Source organism: Cyanistes caeruleus, chromosome 1 (genome assembly GCF_971803275.1).
Source record: "Cyanistes caeruleus chromosome 1, bCyaCae1.hap1.1, whole genome shotgun sequence".
NCBI lineage: Eukaryota > Metazoa > Chordata > Aves > Passeriformes > Paridae > Cyanistes > Cyanistes caeruleus.
In genome coordinates, this window is record NC_141701.1 from 59,979,476 (window position 1) to 60,007,128 (window position 27,653).

The 27,653-nt window shown below is 43.5% G+C and overlaps 1 protein-coding gene across 5 annotated transcripts in view; it reads left to right on the plus strand.

Annotated features, from left to right (window-relative positions):
- The first annotated feature begins 8,957 nt into the window (after positions 1-8,957).
- Positions 8,958-27,653, plus strand: part of CARMIL1 (capping protein regulator and myosin 1 linker 1) — a 192,027-nt gene continuing 173,331 nt past the window's right edge. For 2 of the 5 annotated variants that reach the window (XM_086894882.1, XM_086894910.1), the window contains exons 1-3: positions 8,958-9,031; positions 9,284-9,388; positions 13,214-13,311. In XM_086894882.1, coding sequence (XP_086751008.1) covers positions 9,349-9,388; positions 13,214-13,311 — 138 coding nt within the window. In that variant the 5' untranslated portion in view covers positions 8,958-9,031; positions 9,284-9,348. Of the gene's footprint in view, positions 9,032-9,154; positions 9,389-13,213; positions 13,312-27,653 lie in introns of those variants that run through there. The other 3 variants (XM_086894879.1, XM_086894893.1, XM_086894899.1) reach the window with 2 other exon arrangements.

A 27,653-nucleotide genomic window follows, 5' to 3' on the forward strand; every position in this document is an offset into this window, starting at 1 on the left:
TGAAATCCTGTCATTGGTAGACTTCCTTGCAGTACTCTGAGGACCACAATAAATGGCAAGAATTGTTTCTTGCCCACTTAGCAAACCAAAACCTCTCAAAACATTTGTTTCAGTAGTGGCATTTGTGCCCAGATATAAGCCCTCTTAGGAATTAAAAATATGTCTTGGAATTAATAGCCTAAAGATATCATTTTTCACTAAGACTGAAATTGCCATATGTGGAAGCAAACCTACTCAGATGAACATATGCGTGTATGCTGATGAAAGGAGGTTGTGTGTGTTGGTAAAAAATCCTATTGCACTGGATTTTTTTTCAGGTCTGAAGAGTGATGATTTGAATATGAAAAATAGCACTTTAAAAAATAATTTTCTCCAAGTCATTGATGAAGTATATCCATCCAGAAAACCTGATGTGACCTCAACTTTACTGTGTTAGTGAACTCCTATATTAATATCCTGTTATGGCCAGACCCGGAAATGGCAATCTCATTTTGCCAGTAAATTCCTATTACATTGCCATACCACATCTGATGCTGTTTTATATTAGGAACATGCAGCTAGGACATTCTTGCAGTTTGTTCACATTACTTTCCCTGCTTGCTAATTCCTCTCTGTTTTATTTGTAAAACTTCCATAAGCTGTCCAGAGATGACCGGTGTTCCTTATTTTATTTTACAAAATATCTAGGACAACTCTAGGAGAGCTCTAGAAAGATCTCATCCTCATAGGGAGTTCTCATGAATATAGAGATAACTGTGGATTTTCAAGGTGGGTGCAAAGATGAGTGGAAAAAAAAAAATAAAAAAAAATCCCCCCCATAGCACTGTACCAAGCTGAGAGATTCTCTAGTCTGTGAAAAAGACCAACAGAATTTCAGTTTAGAACACCATTCTGCAAGAGTTTTGTAAATTGTTTACCAACATAAGTGTGTAGAGGTTCTCAGAATATACTGAGCAAGCTCCTCCACAGGAAAAAGCTTGTGCAAAGGGAGAAGTACCGTACCAAATATTACTGCTACAGCACACATCAGAGTTCAGGTCTTGTGTGTGAAAGGAGATTCCTGCATGTTCCAGCCACATCCCAAACTTTTCCTGAAAGTGGCTGCAGTTCAAAAGGTTGATAATTTGGTGTAGCTAGAAACCTTGTTTTGCACTTGAAATTCACATGTAATTGCTGCCAGTGTTCTCTTTAGTCATTATATATTCCACTTTTTCTGGTCCCAAAGCAGTATAATCCAAGATAACTTTTCCCACACCTTTCTCACCCTTTTCCCCCCTGTCTCTCAGGCTATCACAGTGTGAGCTGGAGAGTTATGTGTCTCACCATTTAGGCTTAGCATGCTCTCTTAAAGGCTCTTGACACACCATATGGTCAATGACCTCTCCAGAATGTGCTGTTTCTGGGAATGCTTTTTGAGATTTAAAGAATATATTTTTTGCAGCAGAGGTTGCTAGGTTAAATGGAAGGTATTGGTATTGATGGAAGGGCTATTTCTTCAGGGGAAGAAGTAAGAATAGTAAAGGCTGAGAGAGAAGTTCAAACTACTAAAAAGGAGAGAGAATCATGCTCAGTTTGAAATTTAGGTCAGAATTATTTCACATTCATTTTTATACAGGTTCATTTCACCCACTTCACTACTACAAAGGAAATTTCTTCTTCAGTTACCTCACCAGTACAAATAATATCTGTGGAGTTTCAACACTTCGATTACAGGTACCAGTTAATATCACAGGGCTGGAAACCTATCAGGGAGTGTTGATTGGTTAAGTTGGAATCAATGGTGAGAAAAAGAGGCTTGCTAAGAAATCTCACATGATCAAAGTCTCCAGTAGAGGAGAGATTTCACATACCCTAACGATGGTAGAACTTGTCTTAGTCAGAGATGACCCAAGTAGCTGCAATGCTCACATACCTTTTTTAAATGATGCAAAATGTAAAGTTTCCGTTCAGTATCTTGCTCAGTGTCTTCCATATGTTGTTAAAAATGCCTTATACAGAACAGAGAAAAACAGGATGCTGGTATAGACAGTTTGTTTAGGAATGATCTGCTTTTTCCCCTAGTTCAGCATCAGTTACACAATTTCTAAATGTCTAAGTGTGATGGGATAGGCAAAGGGTTATGCTTTCATGAGTAAGCTAAGCAGCAGAAGCAAATGAGCTCTATAGCAGCAATGATCCTTGTTTTACACAAATATGCTTGCTAAAAATGTTTGAAGCAAGAGGAATATGGAAATATATGGCAAAATAATCACAGAATCATTTAGGTTGAAAAAGACCTCCAAGATCATCAAGTCCAACTGTTAATGCAGCACTGCCCAGTCTACCACTAAATTGTGTCCCTAAATGCCACAACTGCATGTCTTTTAAATACCTCCAGGGAGAGTGACTCCATCACTTCCCTGGGCAGTGTATTCCAATGCTTGACAACCCTTTCAGTGAAGGAATTTTACCTAATATTCAACCTAAACCTCCCATCTGCCCAAGACAAGCTTCAGCTGTCACATCACCCACCAGTTCCTCCTCTGCTTAAAAACAATCTGCCCAGCAGGTACATTCCCTAGTTGCCTCCCTTGTCAGTCGTGTCTTCCACACACTCCAGGACCCTCCTAGACTATTTTCTCTTTGCTGTATTTCCAGCAGACCTCTGGTAAGTTGAAGTCTGCCATGAGTACAAGGGCCAGTGATTGTGAGACTTCTCCCAGCTGCTTACAGAATATTTCATCTGTCTTTTATCCTGGTTGTATGGTCTATAGCAGATTCCCACCAGGATATCTGCCTAGTTGATCTTCCCTGTGATTCTTACCCATAAACAATCAACCCTATCATCACCAAGCTCCAGACAATCAAAACACTGACTAATATACAGGGCTACCCCACCACCTCTCCTACTTTGCCTGTTCATTCTGAAGAGTTCGTAGCCATCCACTGTAGCACTCCAGTTGTGCAAGTCATCCCACCATGTTTCTGTGGTGGAAATTTGTCATAGTTTTCTTGCTGCACTGTGGCTTCCAGTTCCTCCTGTTTATAGCCTGTGCTGCATGCACTGGCGTAGATGTACCTCAGCTGGGTTATTGATCCTGCCACCTTCAAGAAGAGACAAGCCCTATTTCTAACCTGACTATCTGCAGGCACCTTTGTGGTTTCTAACATATCAATGACCCTTGCATGGGTCTCCATCCTCTCTTTCCACTGAGACAGCAGACAAGGACCTTGATAGTGCTCTGTCCCTCAAACACTGTCATGCTCCTCCCAGACTTACCTCTGGGGAGCCTGTTTTTATCCCTTCCCCCTCCAAACACAGTGGAGTAACCAGAATTTTTTTCAATAGATTTTTTTCATTTTAAGATATTCACAAGGCATCAACTGCTCTTCTTAATTCTCTTCTTAACACTATTATCAAAGTATGCCTTATCAAAACATACATCTTTGCCGCTCCATTTACATTTACTATTTAAAATCAAGACAAAATGGGTTTTTTTTGAGTGCAAGGTAGTGAAAGAATCATAGAAGCATACAGAGGAAAGAGTTTGAAAAGACTCAGTCACAAACAACAACAGGAGACTATTGGCAAAGTCTGTAATTTCCTTTACCAAACTATGACTGATGTAGGACACACATTTTTCCCTATGAATTTTGTCTCAGCTGGTGAAATTCAAGGAAGGCATATGATCATCCATCAACACAAGACATATTTATCATCATGCAATTAGCTAGGTACTTGTTTTCTGCTCTTTTCCTAACTAAAGATAATATCAAAAGATCCCTAAATCCTGGAATATCTACATGTTTCCAAACATATGTGATCAACGTGAGGGGCCTAAATATCACATTTAATGTTATCACAACACATAAACAATAAACAGAAAAATATATATAGGGTAAAAACTTTAACAAACAAACAACTGGAGAGGTCCCAAAACTGGAAGTGCTAAAAATTATTTTTAGGCTGAGTGGAAATAAAGCTAGCTGGCATGGATGTGTAGATTTCATGAACAACTGGGCTCAGAAATAATTGGAAGCATGTGTCTTAATTGCGCTTCATATACTTCCATAGAGTGGCAGAATAGCTGCCTCTTGGTCTTCAAAATGCTCATAATAATTGCAGTGATTGAAAAGAAACACTTCCTTAAATGACACTGCTCTTGGAAACGCCTGGCTGGCTAGTACTGTGGTGCATGAGGCAGTATGGCTCTGTTCTGTCTGCTTTCAATAAGGGCAGGAAACAGAATATATGGGATTGCACAGGCATAGCTGGGAAAGGGTTCACCACTTTGGATTTGTTAGAAATGCAACTGGCAAACCTGGGTCATTTATGCCTACTACTACTTTCTATGAGACGTTCTGTCTTTTATAGGATGTTCCAAGCTTGTATTCCAGGCTGCAAGGCAGCTTTGAAAATCAGATTGGATCACCAATGGTTTCTCCAACCTTGATGCAGCAGGATGACTTCAGGGTGTAACTTGAATGTCAGTCTGACACCTGCTATTGGCACCTGAAATCTTTTCACTGTCTTCAGCAGGATCATTCAACTGATGAATGATCAATGTAGAATGATGATGTTGATAGCATCATTCTACTGCTTCTCAGGAAAAAATAAATTCTTCAGTGCTGAAGCCATTATACAAGGGTCAGAGAAGTTGCCAGGGAGGACATGCAACGCCTGAGACTATAAATACCCTGCCTTATGACAGTGTGCACGTCTTGGCAACAACTCATATTGACACCTGCCTTATCTGCAGGAGATGACAGGATTTAGGCTGAGAAGAAGGACAAGGGCAGCAGACAGGCAGGGAAACAGGAATATGTTATACTGCATGCCAGTACAGCTTGTGAGGTGCCATGATAATAGAGACCTGCAAGAGGTGGACTCAAAAGTCCATCAGAAATTACTTCATGCAATTAATGGTTAATCTGATGCATAAAGGCTGCAGTTTTGAGTACATTTTCCCTCCACAGCCCTTTCTGTGTCAATGTCTGATCAATATCTTCTGAAGCTCTTAGTTCCTCCCTCCCTCTTCTGTTATTGTCAGTTAAACACAAGCTCTGGATGCTGCAACGTCCCCTGCAGCCATCTAACCCACACACGATCCAGCCCACTACTCTCATCAGCATTTCTGTCATGCCAGGAACTACAACAACTTGAACAGCCTTTAGAGAAAAAGTATCTTCAACAAAACCACACACATCCCATTCTTTTGGTAGACAAATCAGTTATCCTTTGAAAGACTTTTAAAATTACTTCAAAGATCTTCTGCTCTGGCAGAAGACCATGTAGCCTCTTTCTATCTCCATGTGCCTGCTGCACTTGTGATGTGCAATGTTGCAGTACTCCTGCACTGCTACAATCACCTTAAAGGAGATTGTGTTGAGGTGAGAGCCAGCCTCTTCTACTGTGCCTACAGTGAGAGTACTAAAGAAAATGGTCTTAAGCTGAGAAGGGGGGATTCAGATTAGATATTAGAACAAAAGTTTCATTGTTAAGATGGTCAGACTTTGGAATAGGCTGGCCAGGAATGTGGTGGAGCCACCATCCCTGAAGGTGTTTAAGAAGCATCTGGATCTGGTGCTGGGTAATATGGTTTCGTGGTTTAGGAGTTTCAGTGGTAGTGCTGGGCTGACACATAAAGGTGGGCTTTATGATCTTATGTGTCTCTTCCTACCCTGATGATTCTATGATTCTACTGGAGTGTGATCATAACTAGGGCACCTACATTGTGATCATTTGCACCAGTGCCCCTGAAGTGAGGTTACGAAGCCCTGCAAATATAGCCAGGACTGCTTGGGAGCAGCCAGGGCATGAAGTGCACCTGAGAGTTAGGGGAATGCCACTGAAATCAGACAGGAAACCCATCTGCATCTGCTTCTGTTGTTGCAGTTTAAATTGGGCACTTCTGTTCTCCTCAGCTGTGCCAGTGTGCCTCTATTGGTGGGCAAGGAGGGATAAAAGATAATTAAAATTCAGTTACTGAAATGACAAAAATCCCCTTTCTGCCCCCCTCCACTCATTCAGATTACAAGACAGTAAAACAATGTTTCACACTGGCACAACATGGAAAGTTGTAAACAGCTACAAGTGGATATGGATGACTTGCTGTAGGGGGCTGAACTTCTTCAAGCATCCTTGCCACTGGGAAAGATGCCAGTGACACCTGCATCCCTGCTGAGCTGACTGGTGGAGAGTAAGGGTCAACAGGAAAGGATGGAAATCACACCTTCTTGCAAAGCCAGCAAACTCCCCTGGTGAGGCTTTGCCTGTAAACTGTGGAGGAGAGTTTACCACCATCCATAGTCTCTGGTCTCTCCAGAGACTCTGGAAGACTGGAGACTCTGGAAGTTAGTTGTTTGGGATCTCTGGGATGGTGGTCTAGTCCTCTCTGCACTGAGACATGGGCCCTTTGGGTTAGAAACACCCTTGTTTTGACAGGCCAGACTGACACTGTGATAGTGCCAATACCTGGGCATTACTGTGGCTGGAGGAGCAGGAGCAGCAGCCTGCCTGGGCAATCATGTTCTACCTCCTGACTAGGGAACAATGAATGGGAAAGTATGCATTCTGCTGATTGAACCTAGTTTTGGGAGCACTAATCCACCTGTGCTTAGTTTGTACCTTCCCTACCTTGAACCAGGTCCAGTCTCCTAAGCACCAGAGCAGGAATTATACAGTAGCCTTGGCAGTGCTCCATTAACCCCTAGTGCTACTAATTAAAAAACACAAACCAAAACAAAAAAAAAAGCCCTGCCTGCTGCCATCATTCATTCTTCTTTTTTTTTCTTTACTCAACTTGGGCTCACCGTATGTGTCAGCTCGTGGTAGGAAACTGGGGTGGAGGAGTATTCCAGCAGAATGCTACAGGCAGGCAGGCAGGCATGGAAGGAGCTCATCATTTTTGCAGCTGATGCATACTGAGAGGCCTGTGGATGTCTGGCAGCAGCAAAAGAGGCAAGGTCCATGCTTCAAATACTGTGTCAGAAACAAGACAGTGGTGTAGTAGCATGAGAAACTGGCATGCTTAAGAGGACATAGGTCCAAAATATATGTATTTTTTGTAGAGCAGGTGAATAGTGATAGCTGAAGACAGGGAATTAAACTCAATACATAAGTGACTATATGAAATTATATGGCCTTTCTTATGTAGACTTGATGGTCTAACTTTTCCCTCCTGGGTATTAGAAAAGATATGAAATTCTCAATTTTTTATTTTTTTTTTTTTGTTTCCTGCCAAAACAAAGAACCCAGGCCCAGGTTCATTGGTGGAAGTAAGTCTATGTGTATCCAGTGAGCAAGAAATGCAGTTTTCTGCTGAGCTACAAGGAAAAATTGGCAGAAAAGGAAGGAAGAGGTCAGCAGGTATTCTGTGTCCATCATAAAAGGATGCAGCTACAGTAAGGAAAAGAGACCAGAGGAGAAAAGGAATAAATATAGTGTATTTTATTGAGAGATACATATAATATCCAGATAAGATTGAATGACTTTGCTGTGTATTAAAACTACATCACTTGCTTTATTCTTTTATTAATATAGTCACTTTTTGTTTATTTTCTTTAAAGGATATGTTTATTCTTTACGTGAAAACAGCAAACTGTAAAGACTGCAAATCGTATCCATCTCAGTAGTAATGGTATCTGTGTTGGTAAAATCAGCTCTGAGAGAATTTAGAGATCTGGTTGGTGCCAAAGAAAACATGACACATTTATTTGACAAGTGACATGAATTTCAAAGTGGTCATGTTTCTTCCAAAGACTGTGGTATACAGTAGCAGTGTGGAACTGTACCAGCAAAATAACTCTTACTGGATTCACATTGCTGCTCTCACTGAATGCATTTCAGATTTCTTAATTAGACATAAATGACATTGATCTCCCAGATCCACCACGCACTTCTAGAGTGCTTGAATTACGAGGTTTATGCAGTAATCCGCTCCTTTAGGATGGAGGGTGACCAATCGCGGTCCTGCTGCAGTGAAAATGAGCCTTCCACTGAAGCCAGGCATCACTACCAGAAGCAAGCCAAAGAATTTCCAGGGTTGCCAAACCTCTTCCTTCACTCTCACCCAATAAGCATCTTTCTGTGCTCATATTTATGAGTGCAATTAGGCAGCTTGCGTGCTGTGCTTCTATAATGTGGCTGTTAACGCATGACAAAAATCCTCAGTGGCAAAGTGCAACAAGCAAAAACGCTGCAACTTGTGGATTTTAATTTGGCCCTGGGAAAGGAAGCATGTTTGGTTCCCTTCAACTTCCCTTCAGGCTCAACAACACCGAGGTTCCCTGCGCAAGGAGTTTGCTAAGCCGTCTCTAGCCATGGTGTTATCTCACAACAGGTGCCGAGGCAGCCGCCGTCCCCATGGAGATAAGGTGACGGAGCGACGGAGAGGCAGATGAGTGTTGGACCAAAGGTTAGCCTCTTCCAGGTCTCGAAGTGATCCAGCTTTTCTGGAGTGGGACTGGGCAATCCCATTCCCAGGTGGCAAGGACTGACCTGACGATGAAAACCACCCCCTTCGTAGCATAAGCCCGTTTGACTTAACCCAGCGGAGAACTCCCGCGGGGCAAAGGCTGCGGGTGCAGCTGGCAAGGCGCGGTCTGTAGGGGAGGGCCGATGCTGCTGCTGCCGCCGCCTCAGGTGGTCCCTCGCTGGCGGGGGCCGGGCCAGGCCGGTGCCGCCGCGGCGCCCGCGGTCGCCGGCAGATGGCCCCCGCCGCAGCGCCGATCGGCGGCATCGGCCGAAGGAGGGGCCGGCGTCGCCGCGCTAAATCTCCGAGCCCGCTGCCCTCCTCCTCCTCCCTCGCCGCGATGGCTTCCTAAGGGCGATGCTCCCGGCCGCCAGCGCCTGCACCTCCCGCTCTGTGGCCGGGTGCTCGGTGGGCGCGGGCGGCTCCCGGCGGCTCCCGCGCGGTTCGGGGGCCGGGCCGGGCCGGGGTGCGGACGCCAGCCCTCCCGGGGCGGGGGCAGCCGCCGCCTCCCGCCGGTGCCGGGCGGGGGAGCCGGGCGGCGCGCAGGCGGGAACGGGGGAGCCGGTGCGGGGGCCGCCGTGAGCGCGGAGCGCCGCGCCTGACGGCCGCCTGCGGGCCATCCATCCCTCCCTGGAAATGCCCCTCCTGGCCGCGCCGGCAGCCGGGGGCGGCATGTAGCGCGGGGGGAGCGGGCTCCGCGGGGGCGGGAGAAGCCCCTTCCCTCCGCCCGCGCTCGCAGCCGCACACACACCCGCGCTGCGCAGCCAGGCGCACGGCCGGCCCTCCTCCTTCCCCGCCCGCTGGGTGCATGCCCGCCTCGCCCGGCGCAGGGACGGCGCGCCGCTGAAGCAGCCCCGCCGCCGGGCACCCCCGGGCGCCGGGCAGCGCCGCCGCCATGGCCGAGGAGAGCTCCGACGTCCCCAAAGAGTTGATCGGTAAGGGACGGACGGGGCATGGCGGCGGGGACGGGGGTGCGGGGTCCCGGGGGAAGGTGCCGCGGGGGCAAGTTTGGAGGCCGCCGTGCGCGGGATGCAGCGCTGCCGGAGACGGGGGTCCGGGGGAATTCGAGGCTGGGTGTGCGGAGCCGGGGAAGCGCCGCGGGCGCTGGCCGGGAAGCCCGAGGGGCTCCGCGCGGGGCTGGAGGGACTCGGAGGAGCCGGCGGGGGGCGGCGAGGCCGCGTTGCTGCGTGCGGGGAATGGGCGGGCGGGGGCTGCGGTGGGCAGCGGGGAGGCGGCCGCGGGCAGGGACTGCGCCCTCGGGAGCCGCGGCCGGGCACGGTGTGTGTGTGTGTCCCTGCCGGAAGGGTCTGTCCGGGATGCCGGCAGGCTGCGAGCGCTGGCAGACGCGCGGTGGAGCTGCCCCGGCCCCCCGCACCGCCACCCGCCCGGGGCACGTCCTCGGAGCGCCTCAGCCTGGCAACACGGGCTGCGGCTCCGCTCGGTGCCTTTTTATTTATCCTCCCGGGTTTTGCGTAGTTTAACACTCGTTTTCCTCTGTACGTAGGAGGGAGTGAGGGTATTTGTCGTTAAAGTTTTATGGCCCCGTGTATTCGAGCCCTCATCCTGCATGGTATACGTTTAGGAGCTCAGTCGCAGGTGATGGCGAGGACCCTGAAAATGCTGTCACCTCTTTTGGGGAGCTTCCAATAAATGGATCGTTGACGCAGCGTGTGTGTAACCGGTGTCATTTGGGGATAACAGGAATGATGCTCTAGGCCTTCAGCTACCTTGTTCAGCCCGAATTTCCTTCGGTTTTGCCTGCTGAAAAGCAATCTAAAGCTCTCACCAGCATCAGAATAATTTAAAGTGTTGTCTTAAGGACAGATGGAAACAGAGATTTGTCAAGCAACAAGGTGCACATTGCATTGAATACAGTCCTTCAGCCCATACCTAGGTAATTTACGTGGTTGCATTTCCTTCAGTTTCGTCAGTCAGTAAGTGCTTTATTTATCAAATATTGGTAGAATCTGAATGGACATTTGCAGCTGCTGCAGATGTTTTCCTGTAGAGTCAAAATAGCTCTATTTTGCAGTCCTCCAGACTATGTGGTTTACAGAGAGACTGTAACATACAGCTTACTGCTAAGCAGTGATGAGCTGGGATGTGTTGTAGGAGTAGCTATGGTCAAAACCATGGAGTTTTTCTATTTTAAAGCGCCCAGGCATGAGGTGCTAACACACAGTATTTTTTACAGTGAGTCTGCACTCTGGTGTTGTAGGTGAGGTGTGCTGTGTATTACAGGGAAGAATAAGGTGGGCATCTTCACTTGTCCCCTTCTCTGGTGGCTTTGAACAATCTTAAGAATTACTCCCCCAGCCTTGGTGCCCTGCATGCATTCAGCTTGATTTGTCGAGGGCTATTCTGGGGTGTGGGGATGTGTTAATGGAGATTGGTTTAATTTCTAGCAGTATTTTGGTGTCTGCATGTTAAAATTTAACCTTTAAGTAAGCATTTTGTAATAACCATGTTTTGAGAGTAGGATGAAAGGATGTGCTTTAATGCGGAGTGATTGGAGTGTGGAGATTAAACTGGGGGTAGGAGTGTTTGAGCTGCAGTTTTTGTTCTGTTACTCCCCGTGTGACCTTTGTCAGGTATCGTAGGTCATAGTCTTCAAAGAAACCCTCTCTTACTGTTGGCTTGCCTGGAACCACTCCTCCCAGGTGTGGATGTCTGAAGTCTCCAGCATTAGAAATGGATGAACACTTTAAAATGTGAACCCTAATGTTATGTTTCCATCTCTCAAAGTGTGAAAATTTACTTTTTGAGTCCATTTGCTGCCCAATTGTCTTCAGTCCCATGGAGAGTATCCATGAAATCTGTATCTTGGCTCTTTGAAGTAGTGTTTCTAGGGCTTTCAGGCAAATAGGTCCTTGTGAGGAGCTGACATCCCAATGATGCTTTGTGCAGCTTGAGGTCCCAGGCCCCTTCTCTCGCTATGGTTTATTGGAGTAAGAATGCTGGAGCTGAGGGCTTGCAGTCATTCCCACTTGCGCTGTGTGGGACTCATGGGACAGCAAGGGAAAGCACGTCTCTCCATGCAGGTGTGTCAGGAGGAAGTCCCTTGCTAGATGTAGGCACTTGGAGCTGTTTGTGGGAGAGGAGAAACCGAGAGGCACAGGCTGCAAGTGGAGGTAAAGTAGCAAAGACAGCAGCAATAACTTCTGCGAGGAGACAGGACTCGATGAAAAAGACCCTGTGGTCAGCTTGCTTCTGGGTTCCCAAGCAGGGACAGAAAGACTAGAATTCGGCATTACCCATGGGAGAGGAAGCCTTGGGAGAGCAGTTCACATCGGGCTGGACTTTCCCCCGGGCTCCGCTTACCTGGCTGCTCCGGGCTCTGGCGGCCTGGCTCCGGCCCAAGCGGTTGCTCCGGGAGCCGGCCGCGCTGGCCGCCCGCCACCGGGGCTGCCGCGCCTTGGGACAGGCTTCTCGCTGGGCAAGCCGCTGCTACCGAGGAGCTTTTGTTTCCCGATAGGAAAATTAAAATTCCTGGGGAAAACATGCCGATTCTGCAGAAAGAGCTCTTTCTGGTGAAGAGTCTCTCCGACCAGCCACGTTTCTGACTTGCGTACCCTTCTGCCCGGCGGGCAGAACACTGTGGCCTGGGTTAAACATTCAGGCTTAATAAATGGTGTGTTGTTTGTGCTAACGTCTTCTGACTACCGGATGAAAATTGTGCAGAAAAGCACTATACAGAGCACTATAATTAAAAGCCTTAGGAATAGCCTATTATCTTTTCATTTTTGCCTTTAAACTTAAGCGTGCCCGAGGGCAAAGTGTATGTGTCTGGGGAGGGTGGAGACTTGCCTTTTACAGATGCCTGTTGTTGGGCTGGAAATAGGTTAATGTGTTTAAAAGATTTCTTTCTCGTTCCCTTTCAGTGGGGGCTGGGGAGCGAAACTTAGGGAAGATGCCAAATTGGCTCTCTGGATGAACTCCTCTGTTTATCTCTCAATTACATCAGTGTCAGTAGTTGTATAAGCTTTCTAGACACGGTTCCCGGTGTGTACGTTCCCTTCAGGCCAGGGTGCAAATGTTCAGGGGCAAAGCTGGTTCGTGTCCTACTTGGCAGAGACTGTGTATACATGTGTGTGCATGTACATATTAAAACATTACAGCAACTGATGTAACTTCGGTGCTGGCACCGTGGAGTGGCTACACTGTCGCTGGGATTTGGACCAAGACCAATGTTGCCCCCATAGCATCCTCTGCATAGCTGCCAGGTGTTACTATCTGGAAGTCTGCTTGGTTTGCTTCGCTACTTCAATGCATAGAGTACAAAATGTGTGAACAGTTGCTCTTCTATTGCCTGACCCACTTAGCCTCCCTGACACTAGCAAGAGGCTGAAATTTGTGCAATGCAAGGAGCTAATTTGCTTTAGTATGCTTTTCAGGTGCAAATAATAGCAGTGAGGAATTTGTTGTATTTTCCCAGAATGGAGCTAAGCAGTGCTGTGGCTTGTCTTGGGAATGCTTTCGGTATGTAAGTCGTGCTGGTAAAAAATATCAAATTGTGTTTAGAATCCTGGCATATGACATCAATAATCCTATCATAGTAGACACAAATTATTGTGTAGATGGCATACTTACAAAATTGTGCTTGTGCTAGGTTGTGTTTGGTACTGGTGCATGTGACTTCCATGAGTGCAAGCATTTGGACAACATAGCTTTGAGTCTTTCTGAAAACTCGACAGTGGCATCTGTTTCCTTCTTGTGTTGACACCTAAGGTATTTAATTAAGATACTTTCTTTTGTTGCAGAAAGTGTCAGGGATGTTATTGGGAGGAAAATCAAAATTTCTGTCAAGAAGAAAGTAAAGCTGGAAACCAAGGGAGATAAAGTGGATAACAAAATACTGGTAAGTACAATAGAATGAGTCTGCTTACATATGTGAAGGAAAAGCCAGTATCTTTTCAGATACTGAAATATTTAAAATCTTTTCAGATACTTTTTTCCACTGGAAGTATTGTTTGAACTTTGTGTGTGCCATAAGATATCCATGAAATTTATTTTCTTCCTTTTTCTTGCTTTCATGATAGCCTGCATAGGAAATTGGTGTACAGCTGTGCATGTGTACACACACTGAGTTTTTTTTCAGAGTTTTGGGTATTGTGTTGTGGACTAATGATAAAGCTAGCTATTATCAGAACCTGTTCTAAAATATTTGCTGCCTTTGCTGGTTAGGTTTCCTGTTTACATCTATAAGAGTTTTATGTGCCAAGAAATGCAAAGTGAAGTGTGTGGAATTAATTGTGAGAATCTGTTTTAATTTTTTGTTTTTGTTTTAAACTGTTTAATTTTGAGAAGCTGTTATGCAGTGAAGAGCAACAGTAAAACTGTTGGGCTTTTTGAACTCAAATGACTGCTTGTGTTTTTTTGGTCTTCTCTGTTAAGTCATACATCTGCATTTAAAAAAAAAATGCTTAATGTGTGGGATTCTAAATTGCTCTTAAAACTGTAGGGAAGGAAAGTGTCAAATTAATCTCACTTAAGTATGCTTTCCTGTTTTCTCAAGAATAGTTTTGCTGGCCCCTCTTGATAGGAAGAAAGCTGTGGTAATGAGCTGCTACATTTGCATACTATCTTGAATACGCAAAAAGACATGGAACTGTATTTCCTCACTCTTTTGATACATTTCTATCAGGAGAACTCTTAGAGTAACAAACACACAGAAGTACAATGCTGCCATAATACTTTGCAAGATATTTGAGGTTTGGGGTCTTGTGTTCATGCTGTTCCATATTTGAAAGTTTTGTTGCCAGAGCTGTTGTTACAGATAGTAGGTACATTCTCCATGAAGATATGCTGTTTTGTCTTTCAAAACTGCAATTTTTTAATCACTTCTGAATTATCTTCTTAAAGTATGTGTTGCTATCCCTGGGCATTAAGACTGTAGATAATGGCTTATATTTCAAGTTCCTGCTTCAGGAACTTGAAATATTTTCTGCTTAATATCTACCCGTGTTATATCTAGTTCCTCAATTTACAGTTTCTGTACTGGAAATAGATTGAATATGTGAATGTTGATTGATTGTCTCTATTTATTTGAAAGCCATGTTTGTAGGGAAGGTTGACAGGTTTCACTGGAGTGGTTACACTTGATTGACTTTTTGACTTGCATGGAGTCATAACGATTATCAATAGTGAAATATATTGTGGAAATACTGAAACACTGTTCTGAACTGATGGGACCAAGAGAATGTCAAGCTTTGAATCATCAGTGAGGTTTCTGAGGGATGTACTACTTGGAAGTAAAATGCCTAAATGTGATGACTTGGGTGTTTTTTCTCTCTTTAATCTCCTAAAGTCTCAGGTGGGTGGGTCTTTCACCTTCCATGACTGAAGAGGTACTGAAAGAGAGAGAACCTTTCAGAGGTTCATGAGTTAGTGAGCACTACTTGAGTACATACATGTTGTCTACAGGGGAATGATTTGCTGGATGTTGTCTGGTGTAACCATTTGTTCTTTGATGCAGAAATACAGGGGATTTTTATTGGTGGGGGAAAAAAAAGTTTTTATTCTTAGAGAAATTGATTATTGATTGCTGGAGTTGGATTTTCTGTTTTCTTCTCTAGAAGAAAACTACCTTTTTGTGTAGATCTACAAATCACTAAAGATGCTTTTTTTATAATGTTTGTCTGACTGTGTAGATCTTTATGTCAGATTGTTTGGTTTGGTTTTTTTGTTTGTTTATTTGGGGTGTTTTTGTCATTTTTCTTTTCTGCAGATGTGCTGAATGTTGTCTGCTGTGGCAAAGGCCTGTAGAGACTGTGGTTCGCTTTGGGGATGCAAAGTTCTATGAAATGCAGAATGCTCTGAAAAAAATTAGACCAGAAACACCTTAAGTTTGATACCTTGAAATAACAAAGACTTTTTGGCCTTAGTATGTTGGCCCTGTCTCACTTCTTACCTGCATAGTAGAGGATGTGTACCCTTCTCTCATCAAAAGAGTGATGCTGAAAATAAATAACCTTCAGAAGTGACTGCTTAATACTAAATGCTACGGGAAATCTACCAGCAAAATTGAGAATTTTTGTACTCTGAGCTGGAACTTCAGGGTACTCGGTAAACGATGCGTACAGCTGCGCTCTAACCGGAGCGGGTAAAGCCAAGTTGCTGGGTCATGGGTGAGCCTCTCAAACCTGGAATGCTGAATGAAGTGCTGGCAGCAAATGCAGCTCAGTAATTAAAGACTATACCCTTAAGTGAATGCACCAGAGGGCTCAAGTGGGATTGCATGGGCAACCTTCATGCCAGCACTCCTCGACTCCTGAGAGTTTAGTTTTGAAACATTAATCTTCTGAGTGCTGTCTTTCGAGTTTACGCGTGGCAATGGATTGTTTTGAGATTTTGGGCATATTGTATTAGTGGCTGGGTGTTTACAAGCAAATTAGGTGTCATGTTTTTAGCCCAGGACTTAATAGGAAGAAAATACCAGTCACTCTCACCTAGCTAACCCCAGAACCGTTGTGAAATGTGCTCATGGCTTTAGAGGAGGTTTATCACAGAGGTTGGCACTGAGCCCTGACACCCAAATCTGTGCTTAAATTAAATGATCTCTCATCCTTTCTTCCTAGGGAAATCCAGCAAAATTAGTACCACTTTGAGAAAGGGAAATTATTTTAAAATGACTGCACTTGGCAGGTAGCTATAAAAACACTTGACTGCTGGCCCTGTTGTTCACAGTGCATTCAAGGTACAGTACTAGAATGTACTACAGTAGTAGAATGTGGATGTCACCATCTGCTTAGATCACTCTGCTACAGGAAATTCCTCTGATAATTAAGATGGAAATTAGAATCTGAGACTACAGAAAAACAGTGCAAACCCCCTGTTTTTGTTGATTGCAATAGGGTCCCAGTGTTAAACTGGTGAATTTGGTGGATAAAGACCCTGCTTACCTTAAGATGCTTTGGGATCCCAGATCTGGGTGCCAGAGTTTGGAAATTATGTCTAGGAGTTTTGATCTAAACCAGATTTTTCCAGTCTGCACAAGGAGTTTGATGCTTCAGTAACTTCAATCTGCAGTTATTTAGTTTTTCAGTTAGTCATAATGATGCAAAACAGTAAACATCATGAGCTGCTGAGCTGCCTCTGGTCTGCTGGCACCAAATCTCACGTGTTCAGGCAGCAAATGGGTATCCAACCCTGAAAAGGCAATAACCAGGTTGAACGGGCAGAAAAATTAGTCCTCAAGCGACGAGGGCTAAACCCCAGTCCCATCTGGGTGCTCTGGCAGAGCCAAGCTGCCGCTGGGGAAAGTGAGGAAACATGCAAGCGTACAGGAGACCTTGAAAGGTGACAAGTTGCCCCACAGGGTGAGCGGAACAGGCATCCTGGGGCTCCCCAGTGGGGCACAGGGGACACTGAGAGGAGTCCTCTCAGCAGGACTGGGACGGCAGCTGGGATCCAGTGGTCACCAGTGCTGCAGTGACCCGAGGCCAGGCCAGGCAGCTGGGTCTGTGGGGCAGCCTCAGCTGGGAAAGAGACCAAGTACAGGTGTAGCTGTGGCGTTTCTCAGGCCAGAGTTGAGTGCCAGAGCTCTGAAGCAAGGTGGGGAGCCCTGGACCTACTTTGGGGGTCCCGTACCTGCGCCTTGTTGGCTGCAGGCAGCCCAGCTGTGGCAGAGGCCTCGAGCAGGCTGCCCCAGCTGGCTCCAGGTGCCCTCAGCCAGAGGCAGAGTTCTCCTGCAAGAGTGGACCCAGCTGTGTTTGGCTTCAATGTGATGCTCACAACAGTGTCCTTACTGGGTTAAAATCGATAAAGACGTCATTCTTTTCTAATCAGTGGAGGATTGCTTTGGTTTTGTGTGATTGTTTTGTTTAAAGCTGGTTTCTTATGAGGACAAGGTTTAAGGCATCATGCTGAGTACCTGTGGTATTTTTCCTCACACTGACAACTTCTGACCTTTTCTCCAGTTTCAGCTTAAGCTGATGGGTATGGAGAGGTCTCGTTTGTGATGGTAAGAGGGAAGTGGGGGGAGACAGCCAGAAAGAGAAGAGAAACTTTACACCTACTCCCTCTTCTGAAGCCTCCACCTTTTGCCACCATAAGGGAACAGACAAAATGCCCTGTCGGTTTCTGTGAGATACTTCAGTATTTTCTTCTTTTTTTAAATATTTTTTTATTATTATTTATTTTTTTAATCCAGAGGCCTCAGTGATTATCAGATTATCACCTACAGACAAATGCTGGTAGGGACTGGGCTTCTTAGCTCAGGTGTTTGTGGTGCTGCTTTTCCCTCCTCAAAATAGCCAAGATATCTGTACATAATTTTGCTGATTATGTCCTACAGCCTTTTCTTCCTCTCAGATTTACTGTAATTAGTAGAAAATATTGAAAAGTTCAAATGTGAGCTAAAGCCAATATGTGAAATAAATGTGACCAACTCCTTATGAAATATTGATGTTTTTAGGAGTGGTTCATGACAGGCCAGAATTCAGGATTCATCTTATTTTTTGTTGTTACTATTAGAAAAAGAGAATATTCCTGCTCTAGTTGCCTTTGAGATTAGCTTTCCTTTTAAAAATAATACTATTTTGGATATAAAAAATAAGGAAGTATTGCAAGTGGTCATGCTGTCTATATGTTTGGTCAGGTTTCTTTGCTTTGTTGTTGGGTTTATTTTGATTTTTTTTTGTTTTGTTTTTTTCCTAACCTTAAGGCTATAAAACAGTAGGATGTGACACAGTGACCAAAAGCACTTAATTAGGAAATCCCATTGAGGATTTTTACACTTCTGCCCTCAGTCATTTACATTCTCTTTGTTAAAATATCACAGTGCTACTTCTGAAATTGAGACAGTTGCTTTGGCAGGTGGCTCTCCTTAAAATGTACTGTATGCCCAACATAAATTCACTGGGAGCAATTCATATGTCCTTGTCACTTTTTCTGGGACATATGTTTTCATGGGCTTTTAAAACAAAAAACTCAGTTGACTCCTGTCAAAGAAGTTTATATTTTTTCTGTGCACATGGCCTGAGATTTCATGTTCTGCTTCTAAAGACTCCCTTATAAAGACTGGAATGCTATTTAAAAAATAAAATCTATCTGTGTTTACTTTCAAAGGTGCAATTATGGCCATTTTGTGTGCTCTCCATGTGGCTCCTGAATGCTGCTTGAACGATGTGGCTGACTCTCGTGAAGCAAGCCTGAATGAGCTCCTGTGCCTGTTCAGCTATCAGGGAGGCAGTCTCTGGGTGGAGGCAGTAGTATTTTGCACTGCCAAAACTATTTTGGGATTAAAGGCTCTGGTGCTTGTTTTCTGTTGCTCATCTTTTGTCTTGATCCATCCATGATACTCAGTTTGAACAGAGATGAATTTCATGTCCTACCTTAAAAAAAATGCACTTCTTTTAAACCACTAAGAGCATGAAGCTCATAGGGTTGTCTAAGGTTGGTTTTACATAAAATGTGTGCAATCTCACACGTTATATCATGACAGCTGGTGTGTGATAATGATGTTAAATAGGGACATTCTTTAAAAATAATGGTGTTTCCTCTTCCCTGCCCAGAACATTGACTGTTATGACATATATCTTAAGTGTGTCTTTGTGAAGATGAAAGGAGGTAGGTGTTGGTACATCCCTCATGTCAGGAAATCTAAATGAAGTGAGGTAGAGTAATCAGAAAATACTTATGTGAAAATGTATTTTAATATATTTACAAGGTGCCTCTTAGGAAACAGCTGAACTGTGGCCTGTGAGATTGCTGCAAAAACCTGAAATAAGAAGAGTACTGCAGGAAATAAAAATTATTTATTCAGTCATGTGGTTGCATATGTTTCCAAAATAGGAAACATTTAAAAAAAATACACATATGCAGGTTTCACTGACATTTACGTTTATGTTATAAATCCATGAGGTGTCTTTTAACTGGTGGGGAAATTTTACAAACCTAGCATTCTGGAGTATGGTGTCCAGCTCTGGGACTCCCAACATAAGAAGGACGTGGACCCATCTGCTGGAGTGAGTCTCCCTAGGGATTCTTCCCCTCTACTCCATGCTTGTGAGACCCCACCTGGAGTGCTGTGTCCAGCTCTGGAGCCTTCAATGTAAGGACATGGACCCTGAGTGAGTGCAGACAAGTACTGTGAAAATGATCAGAGGACTGGAGCACGTCTCTTAAAGAGGCAGGCTGGGAAAATAGGGATTTTTCAGCCTGGAGAAGAAAAGGCTCCAGGGAGACCCTTCTACAGCCTTCCTTAAGTGGCCTTCACTTAAAAGTGGGCTTATACAAAAAACAAGGTCAAATTTTCTATCAGAACCTGTTGTGAAAAGGGGGAATAGTTTTAAACTAAAAGAGGTTAGTTTAGACTAGATGTAAGGAAGAAATTTTTTATGATGAGTGTGGTGAGGCACTGGAACAGGTTGCCCAGGGAAGTGGATGCCCCACCCCTCGGTGTGTTCAGGGTTAGGCTGGATTTGGGGCTTTGAGCAACCTGGTCTAGTAGAAGGTGTCTCTGCTCATTGCAGGGAGTTGGAACAAGATAATCTTTAAGGTTTCTTCTGACCCGAACTGTTCTGTGGTTCAATGATTCAGTGGTTCAATGAATTGCTGTGATAGTGCATGCAAGTACAAAAATACAAGATGATTTCTTGCATCTTGAGTATAGTGTGCTCTTTCTGTGCTTTGGGATAACAGAAATGCTGCTTGCTTGTTCTCTCTTTCTTTAGTTCCGGGCAACTGGTACAGGCAGGGAAAAGAAAAAGGGACTCCTTTTTCAGTACCCTTAAAGCACCTGCTCTTGGCCTGGCTCACATACTTTGCATTTGCACACCCACCTGCAGTGTTCTGGAAATGGAGGAAAAGGAGGAAATGTGAACACAATCTCACTCTTAGCAGGTTCTGGTTTTCTGTACACAGCTTTAACCATTATTGGGGTAAAAAAAAGTGGTGAGAGGGAGGACTCCACTGTGGCTCTGAATTGATCATGGAATCTTTCCTCCTGTCAATTTTTTTGTAACCCCATTAGAAACCATTTCCTCCTTAAACTGCCACACTCTTTCCACTTCTCTTGCTGAATATATAATGTACCAAAGTGGTTTGCTAATGTGCTTTTGCTTTGAGAGGGCCTGACTCCTTGCCACCATTATTTATGAAATGGATCCTTCCTAAGCAAGGATTTTCAATGAAATCTATGCATAAAAGAGGCAGACTGATTATTACATGTAATTTCCCTAAAGCTGAAAATAAAAAAATAGAAAATGAGCATTGGGGTCAACTTCTTGTCTCAGTCACTCTTTGCCATTGGTGGCTTTTTTCCCCAAGAAGGAGAAGATTTGGAGGGGAACAGAATGTGTTATTTGGTAGACAGATATTGGTGTGGGGTGTTTTTGGGGGTTTTTTGTGGGTTTTTTGGTTGTTGTTTTTTTTTTTGTGGGGGGTTTATTTTCTTTCTTTTTTTCCTCTAACAGCTTGTTTTATCTGCCTGACTTACTTTAAGGAAAGACTTATCATGCAGAGAATGTGGTTTACTCTGGTGTAAGTAGTGTGGAGGAGGACACAGTAAACTTGAAAAAGGCTGCAAGGGCTGCTAAGTGAAAAGTTAGTGCAGTGTACTGTGAAAAATGCCTCTTGTTGCACAAAGTCCCTCTCTTCAACCATCGTTGTGGTGGAAAACTGGTGAATGCCACTAATTTGTTTGATTATTAAAATACTTACTTTAGCTCACCTACAGTTCTTAATTTTTTTCTCATAGTGGTGGTAATTTAATTCTGTGTAAAGTAATTACAGGTCCAGGATATAAAATTATTCTTTAAATTTAGCTGCTGCTAATGGTGCTCTGTACAGCTACCTGAGTCCCCAGGCTGATTCTGCACTTGGTCCTGTCTCATCTCTCCCCGTTTCTGAAACGTCAACTCTGTGTCAACTCATGAGTGATATCTTTGAGTTAGTGATAGCTTCCCTAATTTGAGTATTTCAGATGTCAAACTGTTAGGATGCAAAATGTAATTATAAGAGCCAGATTCTTGTAACCCTACACTTCTGAAACAGACTTAACCAAATTAATTGGCCTGCTGGATGAGGGAAGAGAGACCCTTGCTCGGGGAGTTTCGGTTGCAGAATAAGATCCAAATAGCTGTGGTATGTGAAGTTTAAGGCTAGGACAACAAAACAAGTTTCTGCTATGAAGCTCAGAGAAAGAGTCACATTGCTGGTGGTGATACAAATTAAAAGGGTTGTGAGGCTATTGAAAAGGTGTTCACAGCGTAGGAACTGTTGTCAAGTGAGGAACAGCCCTTACCTGAACAGGTTACATTTCTGGATCTTCTTTGCAAAGTGACCTTTATTAAAAAAAAGTGAATCCAAGAATTGTGGTCTGGGCCTGTTGGTGTGGATGTTGTGCAGCTTAGCCCCTTGGCTGACAAGTGACATTTATGTCCCTGCATACAGTAGAAGGCCTGTGTGACAGCAGGATAGGCCTCAAAATGTGCATGTGGAAATGGAAAACGGAGGAGGAGATGCTGGGTCTATATTCCCCTTAAGATTTTCATCCTGCATTGCATTTTCAAGTGGTGCTTGTTTTCTATGCTTTTTACATTGGTTGTGAACTAATCTTTTCCCGTTTCCACAGCTGAAGCAGTGGTTAGCAGTGCGTGTGAGGTAGACAGTGGTCTGTTTAGGATGTCTAGAAGCACTCTCTTAGCCAGGGCTTAGGAAGCTGAGGTCACTTGGAGCAAGCCATTTCCACTTTGTACCTCAAAGATACTTGCCAGAGCATGTCTTTATGGAGTAGCCACTTAAGGTACATGTCAATTGAACAACAATCCTTCCCTTGTACCTAAGATTTGGTCAAACCACTGCTTTTGAAGAGCTCCATGAAATGTTGAGGATTTGAGCCAAGTTATAGGTACCTACTTCTTGGGGCCAGGGAGCAAAACCAGAGTGTGAGATAGCTGCTGCAGAGCAGTTTCTACTCAGATTTGATTAGAGCAAGTGGATGGCTGTTGACCCCAATCTGAATTGGGAGACAGGGCACTGCTGTGTTTGTTCAGGGTCAGCCTTTGAGTGAAAAGGCTTCTGCCTCGCTGCCTTGAAGGCCATTAGCGAGACTGAAACTATTCACAAGACCTACTGATAAAGGGGAAGCCTTTCAGAGGCTCATCTCTTAACAAACACTAGAGGCTGACGCTTAAGAATGATACCTTTTATAGCCACGTATGTGAGCCTCTACTCAAGTGTGGAGCTGAGGAGCCTTAGGCAGGGAACAGCGAAGGTAGGTCAAACCAGATGTTTGGATTTTTAGTGCAGCTGGCTTCAGATGGCAATCTCTTCTTTTGGTATTTACAATGTTGCAAGTAAACATTTGAAGAAATATTAGTTTTGCTAGGTACTGGTGCTTTGTTGAGTATATAATTTCTGCCACCTTGGTAGGTTTATTCATATCCCAAAACTAAAAAATTTATTTTTTATTATAGCATGAAAGAGAAATTTTACATATAACAAGCAGTTTTCTCGACTGTGCTATTCTTCACATCTTCACTTTGCAAGCTGCATAAAAGCACAGGCTTTGGCCTTTCTCTTTTCTCATCTCAAGAAGGGGCTGAAATCCCTACATTTTTGGTAGAGCATGTTGATGTACTCTGTGTACAGTTGTTTCATACACTATGGGTATCTTTATGCTCTCTTTCTTACCTTGTATCTTCCTTTTTACTGTCCTTCCATATCCTCTGCATCAAAAAGTCCTTGGAAACTTTCCCATGTTCAGACTGCTGTCAGGACTGGACTTTTCCCACACTAGTATGCTTTATTTTCTAACTGCCCATATTCCCCCACTTCTCTTTCCTTTCCTTACAAATTCCTCAGTATCCCTGCAAATACAGTAATAATGGACCGAACATGATGCTCCTATGCTAGAAAATATTGTCAGCTGCCATAAACTTACTCTGCATACACTTTTATCTTGTCTTGCTAACCAGGTTCTCTGCTTCCTTGTTCTACAGTTTAATCAAAATCTATGTTAGGTCTGTGCTATTTGTGTTGTGGTGGCAGTTTGGTTCATTCTAAACATTATGGTGTTCTTTGTGTAATTTCGATTTAAGCTCTTTACGCCTTTCCCAAAGCAGCTCTCTTTGGTTAAAAAAACCCAACATTAAAAAAAACAAAACAACACAAAAGCAAAACAAGCAAAAACTCACCAACTAATTTGTGTTGCTCAAAACCTCACCAATTAAACCCCAAACCAACTGCTAGCATCTCAACAAAGTGCTGTTCAAATTATGCTTGTCCTGAGGGTGGGCAAGGCAGTACAATGGACACAACTCACATGCATTGCTCTCCCCACATCTCTAGGTACAGGAGCAGTTGGGCTGAGAAAAGGGAGAAACTTAAAAGAACAGAAGTAAAGAACCAACAGTATAACATGGCAATTTAAATGTAATTAGCTGATGTGAATGGTGCCAGAGCAGTGTAAAAGATTGTAAAATAGCTTTAAAAGGGTTTCATCTGTGAATACAATGGTTTGTTACCCAAGTTTTATTGTTTTATCTTCACTTTGGGAAGACATCCTCTATGAGACTTGACTCTGGTGATGGAATTTAACATGTAATCTGTACTATTTCCTTCACATGTGATTTCAAAGCCAGTTTTCTACCGTTTATTTGCTTACCTACACCATGTTGGCAAACTGCAGGAGAGGCTGAATGCTGATTCTCATGGAGTTCTATGTAGGCATGTCAACTGAAGATGGGAAAAGCTGCTTATCTGGAGGAGTGTGTGTTTGGTCTTTAGCTAAATGCCAAGAAAAGTCTTCAGCAGTGACCTAATACTGCAGGGACTTAGTTTGTTTTTGTTTTTGTTTGGCTTTTTTGGGTTTTTTGTTTGTTTCTTTTTTCAAATTTAAACTGTTGCCTGTTTTTTTTGCCTACACTGAGTACTACTAAAAATAAAGCTAAGAGGTGCAGCTCTCAACTCTTGCAACTTGCGTATTCAAATTAGAAAGACTTTAGATGGTTGCAGGTTTAATGGTGACTCTGAAAATACATTGCCTTTTTGCCTTCTCATTGTTAAACTATGACCCTTTCCAGCTGAGAAAAATTTCTGAAACTGTAAATGCTTATTGTAAGCCTTGGAAATACATCCCTCCATGTTAAATATTTTGAAAACATTTAGCCAAAAATAGAAAACCTGAAAGTACTAATTTCATGTGATATTTCCAGTGTGATGCAATCCTTTTAAATGTATTCCCCGTAACATTATTAGATTGTCCTTCTATTGTTTATATGTGTGTGAAATTGTGTGAAATTAAAATTCTGCAGGTTTTTATATGGTATTAGTTTATCACAATGTATCCTTAATGCAATTTCAGTAGATTTTTGTTCAGCCTGAGGGCTTAAGTCTACCCCAAATACATTATTCTTCTATTTTATTTTTTCCATCTTTCCTCAGTCTTATTTTTCTATTTTTATCTTCCATTGTTTATTTTAGAATATTCCTTATGTTGCTTTTCTGTTCAGAGTGTCTGTTTCCTCTCACCATGAAGACAATTGTGGACAATTCTCTGATATCAAGACTGGCCTTAAGGGCATACTGATAATTGAAGGAAACATTGGCAAGTCAGCTTGTTGGCTTCTCCTTTCACCTCTTAAACTGCCCCAGTCTCCCACTGCTATCTGGGTTGTGGCTCCTACGATGTCCATGGAGCCTTTTCCTTAGCATGGAGCAGCATGAAGCTTGCGTGGAAGGGGCCAGGGAATGGTGCTTGACACAGAGTGCTAGGAACCAACTCTCCTCTGCCTTCCCTGGGAGCCAGAGCTGCCTGGTGCTGGTGCTCTGTGCCTCAGAGCAAAGGCAGGGTGGTGCCTGGGAGGAGGAATGCCATCATGAGTGTACTTTGGAGATGTGCTGCGAAGAAAGCTTGGCTGTGCGGTAGCCTCTCTGTTTCAAGTCCACAATGTGGCTGTTCCTTGGGAAACGTAGTGCAGGGAAGCTGGAAGAGGCTGGACTGTACTGGGGGAGGAGGTGTCTCTGCTTGCACAATTCCTTCTGTAATGCTAGACCTCTCTCTTGCCAAGTGCAGGAACCTGCATGGCAGTGCTTGGCTCCAGAACATGATGAGAGGAAGGGATTCACTGGTTTCACTGCTTTGAGGGCACTGAAGAATTGAGAGTAGGGGAGTCTAACAGAAACACTACTTGCTTTCTCCAGTCTTTTTACCGTACATGTTCTATGAAGGGCCAGCCTCAGAAATGTTTTCCCATGTCATCTTCCCATCCTTTCTTTCCTTTCTTCTTTATTTTATTGATAGTACTTCTGAAAAACCTCAGTTTGTGCAAAAGGGAATATACAGTGTACAGAACTACCAAAAAGAAGGGGAATAACTTTCTCCACCTCCCTGCATCACTGTTTTTGAAGTGGTAATAGCAGCTTTTCCTGGAACATAAAGAGGAAGAGCTGGCAGGGACATGAGGCTCTGTCAGAAGCCTGGCTGGAATTAAGCAAGTTTACTTAATGTTCTTTACTTGTGTTCTCTTCAAGTGTACTTTCTATGGACCCAGGAAAAATACTGCACTGATCTCATTGGGCATTAGTTATTGGTAAAATAATTTTAGAACCTTTGGGAAGACATGCTATTCTCATTTTTTTTTTAAATTTATTTACTTATGCCATTGTAGTTACCTTTGAAAGAAAAGTTGTTGTGGTTTTGAACAGGTTTTATTTGTCTAGCAATACCCTTGTGGGAAATTTTGCAAATGGACAAAGGATTGCAGAAGTGTTTTAAAACACAGTGCACAGACATTGCTCCTCGCTCCCCCAAAACTGTTTCAAGCTGTATGTTAGCTTTTGGGTTCAGTTCTCTGGCTAAATATCTGATATAATAAAGTAGGCTGAAAAAATCCTTAAACATACAGGGCCCAGATGCATTTTTGCAAAGCTGAGTTGCTTAATACAGTGTGGCTCTTGCCACTTAGTTTCTTGAAAAGCACTGAGTAAGTCGGGTAATCGACTTCACATCCAATATGGATATTGGACGACCCTCCCTTGGGGAGCAGAGGAGTTTTCATAATTGACTTTTGGACAATCTGATGGCATTGTCTTGAGAGAAAAAAACAAAAATACATGGTCAGGTGGAATTGGTCTTGCCATGTCATTTAAACTTCAGTGGTGAAAATCCATTAAACACCAATCTGTTATATTTTTGGCTTTCTGAATAATCCATCTGTTCACTTATCTTGAACTGTATCTGCTTCAGATGTGACCAAAATCTGATTTTGGTTTCTTTGCTGTAATCTCTGGTGGTGTAAGAGCGCTCTCAGGTGGCTTTTGGACCCCACACACTTGGAAGATGAAGAGTGGGTTGGGTTGCCCTGTCCAGTGTTTCTTGCACAGTCCAAGGATTAGTGGATCTTTCGGTGTGTGATGCCAGGTCAGTTTGACGAGGCATTAGGTTAATGCTTGGGGTGTTTTGGATGCATTGACATGAGGAAATTTAGTATCTGGTTACAGTAGCCTCTGGCTGTAATATTTAGTTGATCTACTGTAAGAAAAATACTCCTTTTTTAATTCCCCCTGTGACTGAAAATCTGTCCTGAGCTGATTTTAGCATTACATGGAGGTAAAGATTCATAGTGGTTTGCAGTTATCACCGTGCCACAGAGTGATAAGGTTGCTTTCAAGCATCTGTAATGGAAATATTGATGTTTTTCCATTCCTGTAGGTAGAGTTCATGCGCAAAAGGAAGGTTGAGCTTTTATGTGTGCATAGTAATCACCCCTCCCAGGAATGTATACCCATGCCTATAATGTTGCACAAGTTGATGCTTTAGATGGGTTTGTGATGTAAAGAGCCACTTCGTTATATATTGCCGAATATATCACACATAGATTATGTAAATTTCAAAGATTGTAATGTTATACTCTTATTTTAAGGTTAGCAGAGTAATTGAAATGAGGCAATAAAATCAAATCTTCTGAGCCCAGCATGCTGCCTCTTGCATCAAGATGGTGTTTGGTTGCTAAATGTGTTTTTTCCCCAGACAGGGAGTGCATCTGCAGATTCTGCAGGGCCCATTTGTTTCAGCCTGAGCACAGTCCTCTGTTGACACTTGCTGTGAAATACCATAGCCTGGTTCACCTTCTGTGCTGCCGAGTTCTTGTAGCTTTATCTTCTTCGTTTATTCATTATTAAATGCATACTTTCTGCTTGACAAGTGCTATAAAATCCCTTTCACTGTGGCTGAACCCAAGAACCTCTGCTTGA